Consider the following 15,989-nt stretch of genomic DNA (forward strand, 5'->3'; position numbering starts at 1 on the left):
GCACCTTGCAAGGATCATGGGGTGCTCTGCTCAGCACCTTGCAAGGATCATGGGGCCTGATCCCCAGCACAGCCCTGGGCACTGCAGTCATTAGCCGCAAGAAGTGGGTGCCATTACCCAAAATGAGGAAGGAAGAGAGGAGCCTCTCAGGCCTGCCCCACCCTAGGATGTGCCCAGTGTTGTGACTAAGCTGCCACCCTCCTGTCCCTGAGGAGGAGATGGCAAGAGGAGGGGATGGCTGGCTGGGCATCCTTGCCCTAGGAGAAATCTCGTCACTGTGCCTGGAAAGCTCTGATCTATAGCCGGCCAGTCAGAAGCCCGCTGGTGGCCTGAGACGCAACTGCATCTGAAGTGGGGCAGTCTGGGGGAACGGAAGCCTTAAGTCTGCAGAGTCTAACTCTACATCCAGGTAGTTAGTGTCAGAATTGAGCTGAATTGTGTACCCAGTTGGTGTCTGGAGAGTTGGAGAATTGATTGCTAAGTGTTGGAAAACACTTCAGAGGGGGTTGTAAAATCAGTTTAGTGGGTCATGACTGGCTTTTTTCTTTTTAATGAAAAAGTAAACTGGACTAGAAACTATCAGAATCTCAAGTAGCTGGAAGAAGTCTCGTTTTGCTAAACTTTTGTTTCAGTGGTGTGTGGGTGTGTGGGTGTGTGGGTGTGTGGGTGTGTGTGTGTGCACACATGCTGTGTCATGATGTCAAAGGTATTTCTCTCTGGTTACAAAGGTTTGGAAAGCACCAGCTAAAGCAGAGACCTCCAGAGAGAGGCGCTGGCTCCCTGGGAAGCACACAAGCTGACCTTCCAGAGTGTGGGGAAAATGTCAGAATATTTATTCTAAAAATCCCTTTTTTTTTTTTTTTTCTGGAGACGAATTTTCACTATTGTTGCCCAGGCTGGAGTGCAATGGTATGATCTCGGCTTACTGCAACCTCCACCTCCTGGGTTCAAGCGATTCTCCTGCCTCAGCCTCCCACGTAAGTGGGATTACAGGCGCCCGCCACCATGCCCTCCTAATTTTTTTAAATATTTTTAGTAGAGATTGAGGTTTCACCATGTTGGCCAGGCTGGTCTCAAACTCCTGACCTTCAGGCGATCCACCCGCCTCGGCCTCCCAAAGTGCTGAGATTACAGGGGGCATGAGCCTCTGCACTCAGCCAGCTAAAAATCCCATTTTAAAAATTCCTATTGTTGTGAATGCTTTTTAGTGGATTTCATAGTTTATGAGGAAACACACACACATCAGGAAGGTTGCTTAATTTTTATATTTTTTTAGTAGCCCTGACCTTGGGGGCCTGTGATTCCCACCGAAGGCTGCATGCACCAGGATCCCCTCAGGAGCTGTTTAAAAATGCAGATTCTTGGCTGGGCATGGTGGCTCACACCTGTAATCCCAGCTCTTTGAGAGGCCAAATCACTGAAGGTCAGGAGTTCAAGACCAGCCTGGACAACAAGGTGAAACCCCAGTCTCTACTAAAAATACCAACATTAGCCGGGGGCGGTTGCAGGCACCTGTAATACCAGCTGCTTGGGAGGTTGAAGCAGGAGAACTGCTTGAACCCAGCACCTGTAATCCCAGCTACTTGGGAGGTTGAAACAGGAGAATTGCTTGAACCCAGCACGCAGAGGTTGCAGTGAGCCGAGCTCGCACCACTTCTCTCCAGCCTGGGTGCCAGAAAAAGAAAAAAAAAAAACAAGTGGATTCTCAGCCTACCCCCAGACCCGATGCTAGGCACCCTTGGTTGGGAACCTTGGGAACCTAGCAATCTGCATTTCTAGCAGCTCCCTAGATGATTCTGATCCAGGCAGTCTGCAGAGTATAAATGGGTATGGCGGCCCCAGTGGAGTCCCTCACAAGTGTCTAGTTCCCTTTTGGTCTTTTGTTGTCAGTGAGTGTTTAGGCGGAGGCCCCACCACCCCAGCACCCTGTCTGGAGGTTTTTCTTGGCATTTTCCAAGACTAAGGACTCGGCATTTGGAGATGAGTAAGCCATGCATGGCAGCACCAGTTTCAAACGGCTGCCTTCCCCATCTTCACACCCTGCTAATGTTTACTGAGGCATGAAACTGGCTTGCCCTCTAGACCCCAAACTGGGCAATTTTTCCAGGCTCCACCTTTGTCACAGAGCAGGAGGGCACCATGAGGACACACTGAAGCTGAGGTTGGAGGACTGGAGTATTTAGTTACTGTCTTTTATTACAGAATTGGGAGGAACCGGCACAGGCTGTTCCAGCAGCTTAGGACCATTTACTTCTCAGCCCATCATAGGCATTGATGGAGTGTAAATGGGAGCAAGCTTGGGAAAAGGGGATCAGTTTGGTAAATCCTGTCATTTCTCCAAATATATCTACCTTATGGCCCAGCAGACTCACTCACATCTAGGAAGTTATTCAGTAGAAATACTAGCTTGAGGCCAGGTGTGGTGGCTCACACCTGTAATCCCAGCACTTTGGGAGGCTGAGGCAGGTAGATTACTTGAGGTTAGGAGTTTGAGACCAGCCTGGCCAACATAGAGAAAGCCCGTCTCTACTAAAAAAATATAAAAATTAGCCAGGCATGGTGGTGCACACCTGTAGTCCCAGCTACTCAGGAGACTGAGGCAGGAGAATTGCTTGAACCCAGGAGGCGGAGGTTGCAGTGAGCCGAGATCACACCACTGCACTCCAGCCTGGGCAACAGAGTGAGAGTCCGTCTCAAAAAAGAAAAAAGGAATACTAGCTTGAGGGCAGAAAGATGATGTGCTCAATTCGTTCTTTGCAGCGCAATTGGATCCAGTGGCAATTAGGAAATAATTTTTTGCTGAAAACAAGTAGTCTAGGGGTTACAAGCCTGAACTCTCCATTCAGATGCGGGCTTTGTAACTTACAAGCTGTGGGAGAGGGGCAAGCCACTTAGTCTGTCTGTGCCCCAGTCTTCGGAGCTGTGAGATAAGCATAAGGAAAATACCTGCTTCGTGGAGTTGGTAAGAGGATTTAAAGAGCTAATATATGTAAAGTGCTTAAAACTGCTCCTGGACACTTAGTAAGCTCTGTAATGGTTAGCATTAATGAAAGAAAGAGAGAGAGAGAAAGACAGGAAGAGAGAGAGGGAGGGAGGGAGAGAGAGAGAGAAAGAAAGCAAGCTTGGATGACCATCAAAAGAAGAAAAATAGTGGCCAGGCACAGCGTCTCACACCTGTAATCCCAGCACTTTGGGAGGCCACTGTGTGGATCACCTGAGGTCAGGAGTTCGAGACCAGCTTGGCCAATGTGGTGAAAACCCAACTATACTGAAAATACAAAAGTAGCTGGATGCGGTGGCACATGCCTGCAAACCCAGCTACTCAGGAGGCTGAGGCAGGAGAATTGCTTGAACCTGGGAGGTAGAGGTTACAGTGAGCCAAGATCATGCCATTGAACTCCAGCCTGGGCGACAGAGCGAGACTCCATCTCAAAAAAAAAAATTAAGTAAATGACGGTTATCCCGTGGGATACTCTGCAGCACAGAAAAAGATAGACGCCAGTATACATATATGGACTTGCTCACTATATAGATCACTTTACTGTTCAGTAAAGAATGCAAGCTGCAGAGCAATAGATGGAACATAGTGCCATTTTCATTTTTAAAATACGTGATGTGGGCCAGGCGCAGTGGCTCACGCCTGTAATCCGAGCACTTTGGGAGGCAGAGGCAGGAGGATCACTTGAGGCCAGGAGTTCAAGACAGGTCTGGACAATATAGTGTGACCCTAGCTCTACAAAAAAATTAAAAATATATAAAAAATAGTAAAATAAATGGTGTGAGTACATGTGTGCTTGGGCACGCATATGTGTGCGTTAAAGAAGGGCCAGCAAGGTTACTCTCCAGAGTGTAGACCAGCAGTCCCCAACCTTTTTGGCACCAGGGACCACTTCCGTGGAAGACAGTTTTTCCATGGCCAGGGATGGGGTGGGGATGGTTTCGGGAAGATTCAAGCACATTACATTTATTGTGCACTTTATTTCTTTCACTATTACATTGAAATATACAATGAAATAATTATACAACTCACCATGATGTAGTACTAGTGGGAGCCTGAGCTCGTTCTCCTGCAACTAGATGGTCCCATTTGGAGGTGATGGGAGACAAAGACAGATCATTAGGCATAGAGTCTCAGAAGGAGCACAAAACCTAGACCCCTCACTCACATAGTTCACAATATAGAGTTTGCGCTCCTATGAGAATCAAATGTTGCCGCTGATCTGGCAGGAGGTGGAGCTCAGGCGGTAATGCGAGGATGGGGAGTGGCTGTCAAGACAGATAAAGCTTTGCTCACTGGCCCGCTGCTCACCTCCTGCTGTGCAACTCAGTTCCTAACAGGCCATGGCCTGACACCAGTCTGTGGCCTGGGAGTTGGGGACCCCTGGGATAGACAGCAGGACCCTCTGGAGAATGGAGGACCTGCACATTTTAAGCACTTTTGTATTATATGACTTTGACTACAATAAATCTGTTTTTCTTTTCTAATTAAAAAAGAAAATCCAATGTTTTAACAAACGTTGACAACAGCACTTACATCACAGGATTGCTTCAAGGGTTAAGTGGGATAACAGGGAAAGCTCTTGGTGAGTGATTGATAAAGCTTAACAAGTGATAGTTCCCTTTCCTTAAAAAAAAAAGTAGTAGATGATTTGTGATACTGATTGAAAGTTTTACCCTGTAGATAATCAAATTTTATATTGGTATATATTTTTAAATGTTTTAATATTTCTGTCAGAAACTTACTACTGGCTGGGGGGTCTTGGGCGAGTCCCTTAACCTCCCTGAGCCCCTGTGTCCCCTGTAAAACAGAGGTACTAATGCCTGCCCTCAGGGTGCCTGTGATTTAGTACGAATATCACTTAAAGCCTCCAAAACACCTAGCCCCACACCTGACACATAGTAGATGTCCAGCAAACACCCACATCCTGTGTGTCCTTTCCTCTGGACGGAAGAGGCCGCCCCTGGGTGCAGTGGCGAATTGGCTGGGATGTGGAGAAGCAGAGACGCATGAGACCCTTGAACCCCAGGTCATGGAGGAAGAAGAGTCCATGGTGTGGCCTTGAAGGATGTGTAGAATCGTAGATGTAGGTGGTGGGGATGAGGGATTGTTCCCTCTATGTGTAAGCTCAGAGACAGGAAATGAGTGGGGAATACCCACCAGAGGAACTTGAGCGTGATCATTTGGGAGCCAGCAGGAGGCCCCCGAGTGTGGGGAAGGGACTGTGGAGAGCAGATGTTGGGGAGCAAGCCAGAAAGGCAGAGCAAGGCCAGACTGGGGGAGACCCTGGATGCTGGGATTCGAGTCTGGGGTGTGACTGCAGCTGCAACTGCAGCAGACTGAGTAGAATGATGAGGTGGTAGGAGGCTGTCCTGGCAGTCACAGGGTGGCACAGATGAGCTGAGCAGCCTCTGCTGGCCACTGTGATACTCACGGCGATGGAGGAACCATTGGAAACCCCACTGATAGGCCACCAGGTAACCGAAGTAAGCTGAGGCAACTTGGGATGAATGTTGCTACCCTTCAGAATTTGAGCTGGGGTTAGTGGTGGCGGGCCAGGGCCTGAGATGGGAGTGCAGCACTGAGGGCCCATCCAGTCTGGCCATCAGAAGACCCCGGGTTGCAGCAGAATCACACAACAATGACAGAAGATGCCAACGTCAACTGACTGGTCCCCAGCCCATTTGACAGTGGAGAAGCCCAAGGCCACCCCCAAGACCTGAGAAAAGGACCCAGAACCTGTGCCACAGCCTGCCCTGTCCTACTCTTCTGTAAACACAAGTGTCCCAGCTCCATCGAAGTGCTTCCCAAGAGGCCATGGGGGCACCTGGGAGGCCACAGAAGCTGACATCGCTGAGCAGAGGTGCCCCAGCAGGGGCCAGCCCCATCCCAGGCCGTCTCTGTTCTGCTATGCCTCCGGCTCAGCTCCTGAGTTTGGCTAGGTCTGTTCAGCAAATGGCCTTGGAGCCTCATGGTGAGTGCTAAGCACTGCAGGGCTTCGGAAACCCGGAAGGCAGCCCCCACCCATTCCAGGAGCTCCCAGGGCTCCCAGCCTCATGTCGCCAGGAGGATGAGTTGCAGACAGCAAAGCCATGAAGACCCCAGGGAGGAGGTAGCTCTGGCTGAGGCCATGGTGGGAGGCTCAGCAAATGATGGATGATGGGATTTCAGTGGGCATCAGGATTTGGGGAGAAAGTGGATGAAGCATGAGCAAGGGAGGGTAGAACAGGTTGTGAAGAAAATAGTGGTGGCTGCCAAGTCTTGATAACCACGCTGGGCACCCTCTCATCCATTCCTGTCTTCACAGAGGAGGAAATGGCCTCAGAGAACAGGGCAGGTGGGATAATGAGGAAGGAGCGGGAGACATGGCTGGAAAGGGGGTCCCCAGGCCTTAAACACTAGGAAGAAACATAGAATCAGGACCACCCATCTTGGGGCCCTGGCAGTGCCACATTCCCCTTCCTGACCCTGTGAAACAGCCCTGGGCCAAAAGTCAGGAGCCCTGGGCTCAGCACACAGTGTCTTCAACTACCACGTGACCTGGCCATCCGTTTTCCTTTCCTGGCCCCTGTTTCCCATCAGTCCGAAATCCTTCTGGAAGATCTCTGGAGGAAATCCTGAACAGTTCCCTATTGTGACCAAAGCCATGAGATGAACCTGCCTGACTGTGCATTTGCCAGGAGATGCCTGACTGTGCGTTTTTCGGGGGCTGCCTGACTGTGCGTTCGTCGGGGGCTGCCTGACTGCGCGTTTGCTGGGAGATGCCTGACTGCGTTCATCGGGGGCTGCCTGACTGTGCATTTGCAGGGAGATGCCTGACCGTGCGTTCATCGGGGGCTTCTTGACTCTGCATTTTTTGGGAGATGCCTGACTGTGTGTTCATCGTGTTCGTCAGGGGCTGCCTGAGTGTGCATTTGCTGGGAGATGCCTGACTGTGTGCTCGCTGCACATCTCAGTGTGTACCAGCAGTCAGAGGGCAGGGAGGAGTGGGCCACTCACTTTACCCTAAAGAATGCCTTTAGAGGAGCTGGCCTGGGCTCAGCAGGCCAGGAAAACTAAGAAGAAGCAGTGACTCCACCCCCCAACTCCTGAGGAGGGTCTCCACCTCTCTGGGTCCCTGGTGCTGGCTCAGGACCTAGAGTTGACTGGATGCTCCTTCCACCTCAGAGTCTCCCCCTCAGCTCCAGGGAAGCTTCCAGGATGTATGGAGACCCCGGCAGCCAGCAGAGATTGCCAGGGCTCTTCCTTTGTGGAGGCTGGGAATGGACACAGTGGCCCCAGACATGACTTCCGCCCCTCGTGTCTTCACAGAGACTTACTGCCCTTCACACTGCGGCTGCCCCAGGCCATCCTCGAGGCCAGCAGCTTCACGGACCTTGAGACCATCGCCAACCTGGGTCTGGGTGAGTCCTCTCCAAGGGGCCAGGGGAGCTGGTGGGGCATTAGGAACTGGGGCCCTAGGATTGCCCCAGGGGCCGCCTGTGCAGAAGGACAGCCTGAGTCCCAGCTCCCATGGGACCACCCACACCCCTGCCCCAGGCTGCCGAGCCGCGTGACAGGGAGATGGACAGAGGCGTTTCTAAAGAGTCGCCTCTATCAGCTGCCCAGGACGCCCTGAGGCCCAGTCACGTTTGGTCTAAGGGAGCAGGGCCTGGTTAGGACCAGAGAGGCTGGTGTGGTCCTGGGAGAAGCCGAGCTCAACCCCAGGGCCCTTCTAAGTAGGGGCCAGAGAGCTGGATCTGGCAGCCACCACAGCCCTGGCCCCTCATCGGTTGGAAAAGCAGCATGAATGTGACCATGAACTTGAGTGTGGCCCTCACGGGGGCCTGTCCTGTGCCCAAACAACTGACCCTAAGCATGCCCCACCCCACTCTTCCGAGTTCCTGAGGGATAAACAGGGGAGAGGAAAAGAAGAAGGGGAGAGAGGACAGGGTGTGTCTGACCCCAGCCCTTTCACATAATTACAAAAAGAACTCACATTTAGTGAGCTCTTCCCATGTACAGGCGATGCCAAGCACCCTACAAGGATGCAGTCAGCAGGTGCCCACCTAGAACTAGGGCCTCACCTCGCTGGCGCTCAGGAAGCCCAAGCATGCCAAGTCTGTAGCTGCTGAGAGGCCAGGCCACCTGCCTCTTTCAGAATGTGTTAGGAGCAGATAATTTTTTTTTTTATTTTTCTTTTCTTTTTTTTTTTTTTGAAACAGGGTCTCACTCTGTTGCCCAGGTTGGAGTGCAGTGGCATGATCATGGCTCAGCCCAGCCCCAACTTCCCAGGCTCAGGTGATCCTCCCACCTTCACCTCCTGAGTAGCTGGGACTATAGGCGCACACCACCATGCCTGGTTAATTTCTTATATTTTGACATGGTCTCTCCATGTTGCCCAGGCTGGTCTCAAACTCCTGGCCCCAAGCGATCCTCCCACCTTGGCCTCCCAAAGTACTGGAATGACAGGTGTGAGCCACTGTGCCCGGCCCTGAGAATTTCTTACAGGGAAAGGGAGAGCGTGTTCCACACAGCGGCTTAGAAGCCACTGCAGGCCCCAGACCTTAACCTGGGGCCGCTAGGTCACATTTACGAACAAAGCAGTTCATCAACAATCTTTAGTAAAACTCAACCATGCATAGGACACTGTGCTCCATGGGGCTGAGCGTTGGTGCCTTGTTCACCAGTGTTGATGGAATGGAAGAAACAGTGACCCAGAGGGCAGAACCAGGTCACAGAGGAAGTGAGGGGCAGACCTGGGATCAAAGAAGACACCCCTTGGTTCCCAAGCCAGGCCACTGTTCACCGCTCAGAGGGGCCCATCAGGGGCAGCAATGCAAGAGATACCACAAGGCAGCCATGGTCAGGGGCCGGGAAGCAGGAGGAGTTCTGGTCCTTGGGTGTTCGCGCTCCATGAGCAATGACTGGGTTCTAACCCCTTTAGCTGCCATTGGCTCAGCGCAGCTTCAAACAATCCTATAAAGCGAGTACTATTATTATAATTCCCCTTCTATGGCAGAGGAAACTGAGGCACAAGACGTTAAGTCATGTCCAGTGTCACACAGCATATGGCAGAGCTGGGATGAACCCAGGCCATTTAGCTCCCACACCTGCCATCGTCTCATGGTGCCTCTTAACTACTTTTTTTTTTTTTTTTTTTTTTTTTGAGGCGGAATCTTACTCTGTCCCCCAGGCCGGAATGCAGTGGTGCGATCTTGGCTCACTGCAACTTCCGCCTCCCAGGTTCAAGCAATTCTCCTGCCTCAGGCTCCCAAGTAGCTGGGACTACAGGCGCGTGCCACCACGCCCAGCTAATTTTTGTATTTTTAGTAGAGATGGGGTTTCACCATATTGGTCAGGCTGATCTTGAACTCCTGACCTCATGATCCACCTGCCTCAGCCTCCCAAAGTGCTGGGATTGCAGGCATGAGCCACCACACTCAGCCGCCTCTAAACTCTTTATCCAAATTCTTCTAGGTCTAATTTACCCAGTTATAACCCTAAGGGCAAGTTTTCAGTTGCTATTGGGAATAAACTTGCTATTAAACTTTGCTTCCCAGAATTTAGTTGTTGGGCTCTTACCCTCCCAGGATCTTGGATGTGGGACAGGTGACAGTTTTGTAATTTGCACTTTTGTAAGGTGCAGATGACCTCCCCCTAGGGGTTCAATGACACTGACCATTGCAGAGCACTTGGCATTGTCTTATGTCATTTTTGTGCATTTTAAAGATAGAACACTGACCAGGCGTGGTGGCTCATGCCTATAATCTCAGCAATTTGGGAGACCGAGGCGGGGGGATCACCTGAAGTCAGGAGTTCAAGATCAGCCTGGTCAATATGGTGAAACCTCATCTCTACTAAAAACACAAAAATTAGCTGGCCGTAATGGCGTGTGCCTGTAATCCCAGCTACTCTGGAGGCTGAGGCAGGAGAATTGGTTGAACCTGGGAGGCGGAGGTTGCAGTGAGCTGAGATTGCCCCACTGCACTCCAGCCTGGGCAACACACTGAGACTCTGCCTCAAAAAAAAAAAAAAAAAAAAAAAAAAGTTAGAACACCAAGTTTTAGCCCCGCTGGGAACCTTGTCTAACGTGCCCCAGACGAGATTTGCACCAAAGGCTTTCTGTCCTCAGCGGTTCTTGACCAGCTACGTGAAACATGCTCCACTTTTCCCTGAAGAAATCCTCAGGACTGGGCATGGTGGCTCACACCTGTAAAGTGCCCCAGACAGGATTTGTACCAAGGGCTTTCTGTCTCTGAGCACAGCTTTTCTACTGCTCCTCAGCTGCACCTCCCCACCTTCTCTGTTGTTTTTGCAACGAGCAGTCAGTGGCCAGTTTGCAGGCCATGTTGGTAGAGTAAGGGATGCATGGCCTCAGTCTATGACACATTGCTGCACCTCTTGACCCCACTATGGAGTTTAGGCATCCCTAGGACTGACTGCCGGGAGACTCCCTACAGGTTCCTCTCACCTGCAAGAGTGCAGCTTCTCCTAAGGCCTAGGAACACGGTTTTTTCGTTAAGGGAGATGTTCCTCCTGGAAGAACTGCATCCCTTTCTGGAATAGACAAGGCCTTCTCTCCTCAGAGAATTTGATCTTAGGTATAAGGAGGAAGTGGAGAAGGGAGATTTCCATTTGGGAAGCCAACAGCAGTTCAGATTCATCGTCAGCACTTACTTCCTTGAGAACAGGATTTAAATGGAAGCTGAGTGTGTTGCAGCTTAAGAGCTCAAGGGATCTGTGTAGACCTGGTGTCCCTGAGTGCTGAAAGACATGAAGCCAAACTCACCACAATCATTTTTCCCTGGAGCCAAGGAAAGGTTCACTTTACAGTCATCTCCCAAACGGCTGGAGACCCAGAGCTGAAGGAGCACATCCTATCAAAGGCCAGAGACCTTGGCCCTGGCATGGGCAGGCTTGGGCCCTGCCAACCTTCATATGAAACAGTGATAATAAATATGGAAAGTGCAGCATTTGTCAAGGGCCCTGACACACTAGGCATTGTGCCTGGCATATCACACATTGTTCTAGGAAGGGACTTTGGTGGAAAAGAAGTGAGACCCACTCAAACTAGCATAAAAAAGAGACTCAGAGAAAGGACACCAGGGACCCTCTGAGAAATGGAGATGGAGGGTTAGCTGGGCTTTGTGGGTGACCGCAGCTGCTCTGTCACACATGCCAGCCCCTTGCTCCCTGTATATGGCCTCCTTGCTGACTCAGATTCCTACTCCCCTGGTTGCCCGACCAGCAGGGCTCTGACTCAGCTCACAGCCCTACCTAACCACTGTTCTTCATTCAGATTGTCCAAGGAGAATCCAGATGATCCCTGGCCAGCCTAGTGCTGAGGCCCTGTGAGCCAGGGGTTATCTTGTATAGTCAGCATTTCAGGGAAGACCAAAAGGACAATGGGAGGCAAATTCATTGCCACACGCCCACACATACATTATCTCATTTATTCACATAAAAGCCCGTTTTACAGATAAGGAAATGGAAAGTTAAGGAGTCTGAAGTGTTGATTCAGCTATAAAAAGGAATGAAGTGCAGGGACTGACACATGGTGCTGCATGGAATAACCTGGAAAACATGCTAAGTGAAGGGAGCTGATACAAAAGACCACATATGCTACAGTTCCATTTGAATAAAATGTCTAGAATAGGCAAATCCATAGAGACAGAAAGCAGATTAGCGATTGCCAGGGGCTGGATGGAAAGGGGAATGGAGAGTGACTGCTTAATAGGCATGGGGTTTCTTTTGGGGTGATACAAAATGCTCTAAGGGCTGGGTGCAGTGGCTCACGCCTGTAATCCCAGAACTTTGGGAGGTCAAGGCAGGCGGATCACGAGGTCAGGAGTTCGAGATCAGCCTGGACAACATGGTAAAACCCCATCTTTACTAAAAATATAAAAATTAGCCGGGTGTGGTGGCATATGCCTATAATCCCAGCTACTCAGGAGGCTACGGTAGGAGAACCACTTGAACTCAGGAAGTGGAGGTTGCAGCGAGCCAAGATCATGCTATTGCACTCCAGCCTGGGTGACAGAACGAGACTCTGTCTTAAAAAAAGAAAAAAAAAAAGTGCTCTAAAATTGATTGTGGTGAGAGTTGCACAACTTGATGAATATACTGAAAAACACAGGCGTGCTTTTTAAATGAGTGAACTGTGTGGTATGTGAGTGATGTCTCAATAAAGCTGTTATCCAGAGAGAGAAAGAGAGATCAACTAAAGGGCTTTCCTCATTTTGGAATGTAAATAAAAGCTGAATTCACACTCAGGGCTTGCTCAGTTTGAACTCCGTGCTCTGCCTGCACTGTGCCCTGATTCTCAGCCAGCCTTGCTCACCACTTCCCACCCCTCAACCCTTTCCTCTACTTGCTGTGCCTCCAGTGGAAAACAGCATGGCACCCTTTTGCCAAGGAAGCCTGGATTTGGCATTGGAATAGGCAGGGTAGTGGGCCCCACCCTCTGCACCATGCCCTCCACATGCCCGCCATGTGCTGCTTTATCTTATGACACCTTTTTGTCTTATAATAAAAGTCAAGCATGTTGTGTCTGTTTGTTTGTTGTTTGAGATGGAGTCTCACTCTTTTTGCCCAGGCTGGAGTGCAGTGGCATGATCTCAGCTCACTGCTACCTCCGCCTCACGGTTTTAAGCGATTCTCCTGCCTCAGCCTCCCAAGTAGCTGGGATTATAGGCACTGGTCACCACGCCTGGCTAATTTTTGTATTTTTAGTAGAGATGGGGTTTCACCATGTTGTCCAGGCTGGTCTCAAACTCCTGACCTCAGATGATCTGGCCCGCCTCGGCTTCCCAAAGTGCTGGGATTACAGGCATGAGCCACAGCGCCCAGCCATGTGTGTTTGTTTTTAACTGACAAGACCAGAACAGGCTGAGGATGAAAACCACGCATAAACTCACCGCTCTTGCAAGTTCAGGGTGTGTTTCCTTCCAGTTTCTTTTCCTTGATACACCTAGACGCAACTGAAAATACAGTTTTGGTTTCTTGCCTTCTGATTTTGTGTGAATATATTTGTGACTTCTACTTTTTTCCCTAGAGCCCAGAGCCAAGGATTATCTAGTTAAGGCTAAAGATTTCCTGGGTTTCCAGTCAGCTGTACGATCTTGTTGTTCTAGGAAGTTCATGAGGCATATGTGTTTCTTGTCATTAGTGTCATCAGTTTTATTTTTTGGCATGCCACTCATTTTCCTATGACAAGAATGCAACAAATAACCAAAGAGTTGCACCAGGCCTGCTGTTGAGATAGGGATGATGTTGCTGAAACTCAGCTATTGATTTGCAGGCCGAGTGCCATGTGATGGCTCACAGTGTGCCTTCGTGAGCCGACATAAGAAAGTCCAAATTCAGACTTGGAAAAGCCAGCGTTCGAAAGTGCAGGCTATATAAGGTGTAATCTTGGACTTTAAAAGCTTACCAGTTAGTCGAGCCCAGAAAACTAACATCAGGAGGAACAATTCAGCACTCAGCTATATTCAGCCGTTGATTACAAGTGTCAAAGGAATTTAGAGAATAGGGATTACTCGCAGTGGTTTTCAAACATGTTGCAGTGTGTATGTGTTTAATACTTTAAAAATATGTTTAGGAAAAGGCGTCTGATCTGTGGCTCTTCCAAGTTTGCTTGTAACTTGCTTCTTCCTTTACATCAGATGATGAGCATTTTCCTAGTTATTAATAATTCATTGAAAACTTGACTTTGTATGTACAACAGCCTCTGTCTTTGGGATGCCACATGAATATTTATTCACTGACCTCATTGGATTTTTTAGTGTTTCTGTGGCACTTTGCTGCCTTTACTCCTCCCCTTCCTGTCCTGCCGCTAGCCCCAAGCTCCCCAGGGTAGAGTCTGAAGTTGCCCTCAGGACCTGCAGCCCAGCCTGTGACGTGGCCCAGGTTCTCTGAGGATAGAAAGAGTGGGCATCTGGCAAGAGGTGTCCCCAGCCAACGCTCAACAGGCCTCGGGGCCAGCAAAATCATGGCCTCAGTCTGAGGCCAGGACAAGGATGGGCCCTTCTTTAGGGGAACTGCCGCAGCAGAGCCAAGGCTTGGTATGGCGCCCCTGGGGATTGGACCCCACAGCTTTGCCGACCAGACCACTAGGATTGCATGACATAGGGTTCCGTTTCTCCCCTGGCCTTGGTGTTCTGCAGGCTGCAGAGAAAGTTACCCACTTCCTTTTTTTTTTTTTTTTTTTTTTTTTTTTTTTTTTTTTTTTTTTTTTTTGGACCATAAAGCCCTGTCATGCCACTGTGGTTCCCTAAGAGGCCCCAAGACCCTAGGATGCAGCCCTTTAGCTCCTGGCTTCCCCCACTCCAGGTACCCAGGCCGAGAAGCCTATTTGCCTGAATCCATATCTGCTCTGTTCCTGCCAAAATCCACACCTGAGCAATGGGAAATGTACTCTTGTGTTCTGTGCCTAATGGACCCATCCTGTCCCGTGGGAGGCTGCCCGGCTGGTGGCCCATCCGCTTATGGGGCTCCTCTGCCCTCCTTCCTGCCCTCCTCCTCTCACTGTCTTGTCTTTACACATCCTCCCGTGGTTCAGGTTGTCCCCATCTTGCCATTGAAGCTAACCTTGCCTGTGTCCCCTTCCTCAGAGGCCTGACTCTCCGCTCCGGCTAAGCTAATCCACTCATGGGTGCCAAGGGGCGGACACTGGGCCCCCACTCTGGGCCAAGCACTATCTCAGGTGCTGGGAATACTCAGATAGCTGAAGCATTTGACTGCCTTCTGGAAGCTCTGAGTCTGGTGGGAAAGTCCGGCAAAAACACAGAATTACAGTCCCAGTGAGGGTCACTGCAGGAACACAGGCGGGGTGGGCAAGGCCTGAGCGCATCGGGGAGGCGCTACCAGACAGGTCGCATTTGACCTGAGCCTTGAAGGACAAGTCAGCGTTTGCCAGCTGGAGAGGGTGGGAAAAGAATTCCACGCAGAGGGAATAGCATTAGCCAAGGCCTGCTGGTGGGGCAGCGCGTGGCACGTTGAGGAAGAAGTGAACGGCAGATAGAGTGGAGTCAAGACTCGGGAGATGATGCCAGAGAGGATGTTCAGGGGCCAGGTTCTGCAGCCTCAAATGCCAGGCTAAAGGGTTGGACGTGATTCTCAACAAAGAGGCTCCAAGGGCCTGCTGTATGCCCAGCCTAGGACCACAGGAGGAGAATGAAGCAGAGGGGGCGGCTACAGCCATGATCTGGGTGAGCAGTGATGGGGTGGCCCAGCATCAGTGGGCAGTTCTGTATGTTATCTACCCTCATGACGCCATCTTCGCCCACAGGAAGAGTCTGGAGGTGGGCACCGGGGGTCTCAGCTCACATGTGGGTCTGCTGCCCAGTTACCGTGAGGTCAGCCTGGCTGCCTGCTTCTCCTTGCTAGGAAGACTCCCAAGGAGGCAACTTTGTTGGGCCTGTGTAGACATGGGCACAGTGCTTCAAACACTCGCTCCAGGGGCCAGGACATGTATGGACTCGAGGCAAGGTGCCTGGGAGAGTGAGGCATACAAGGAGGAGCCATGAGCTGCCCAAGAAAGCAAGGGGCCCCGGCAGTCACAAAGAGCAGCTCACCCAGGCCCTGGGAGAGGCCGCTCTGGACACCATGTCCTCGGTGACTGTGATGGGCACAGAGCTTTGCACATTGGAAAGAGTCACAGAAAAGATTGCCATGCTTGCTAGTGTGGTGACAGCTGGCCTCTCTCCACTGGCTGTGATATTCAGGCAGCCAGACACAGGGTATCTGCCCAGGACAGGGCTGGGGGGTGCACCTCAGAGGGATGCACACAGCTCACTTCTGGTCTGTTTCTTCAGTCCCTTTGTCCTGGGAAGGCACCTGCTTACCCTGATTGCATTGGTGACTCCAGCCAGCAAGATGGCAAATGCCTACATCCCTGATAGTGCCCCCCTCTTAGAGCGAGCACACGGTTGGCTGCTCCAGGCCATCTTGTGAGGTCTCCTTTCAACATCAAGAGACTGTTGTGCTGTTGCCACATCCTGAGTTCTGG

At 50.8% G+C, this 15,989-nt stretch overlaps 1 protein-coding gene across 3 annotated transcripts in view; it reads left to right on the forward strand.

Moving 5' to 3' along the window:
• The window catches only part of RIN3 (Ras and Rab interactor 3), a 186,666-nt gene that overhangs the window by 130,417 nt on the left and 40,260 nt on the right, over positions 1 to 15,989 (forward strand). For all 3 annotated transcript variants that reach the window (XM_010384501.2, XM_030931174.1, XM_010384502.2), the window contains exon 5: positions 7,310 to 7,401. In XM_010384501.2, the coding sequence (XP_010382803.1) occupies positions 7,310 to 7,401 (92 nt within the window). The remainder of the gene's footprint in view (positions 1 to 7,309; positions 7,402 to 15,989) is intronic.

Source organism: Rhinopithecus roxellana, chromosome 5 (assembly GCF_007565055.1).
Source record: "Rhinopithecus roxellana isolate Shanxi Qingling chromosome 5, ASM756505v1, whole genome shotgun sequence".
NCBI classification, from domain to species: Eukaryota; Metazoa; Chordata; class Mammalia; order Primates; family Cercopithecidae; genus Rhinopithecus; species Rhinopithecus roxellana.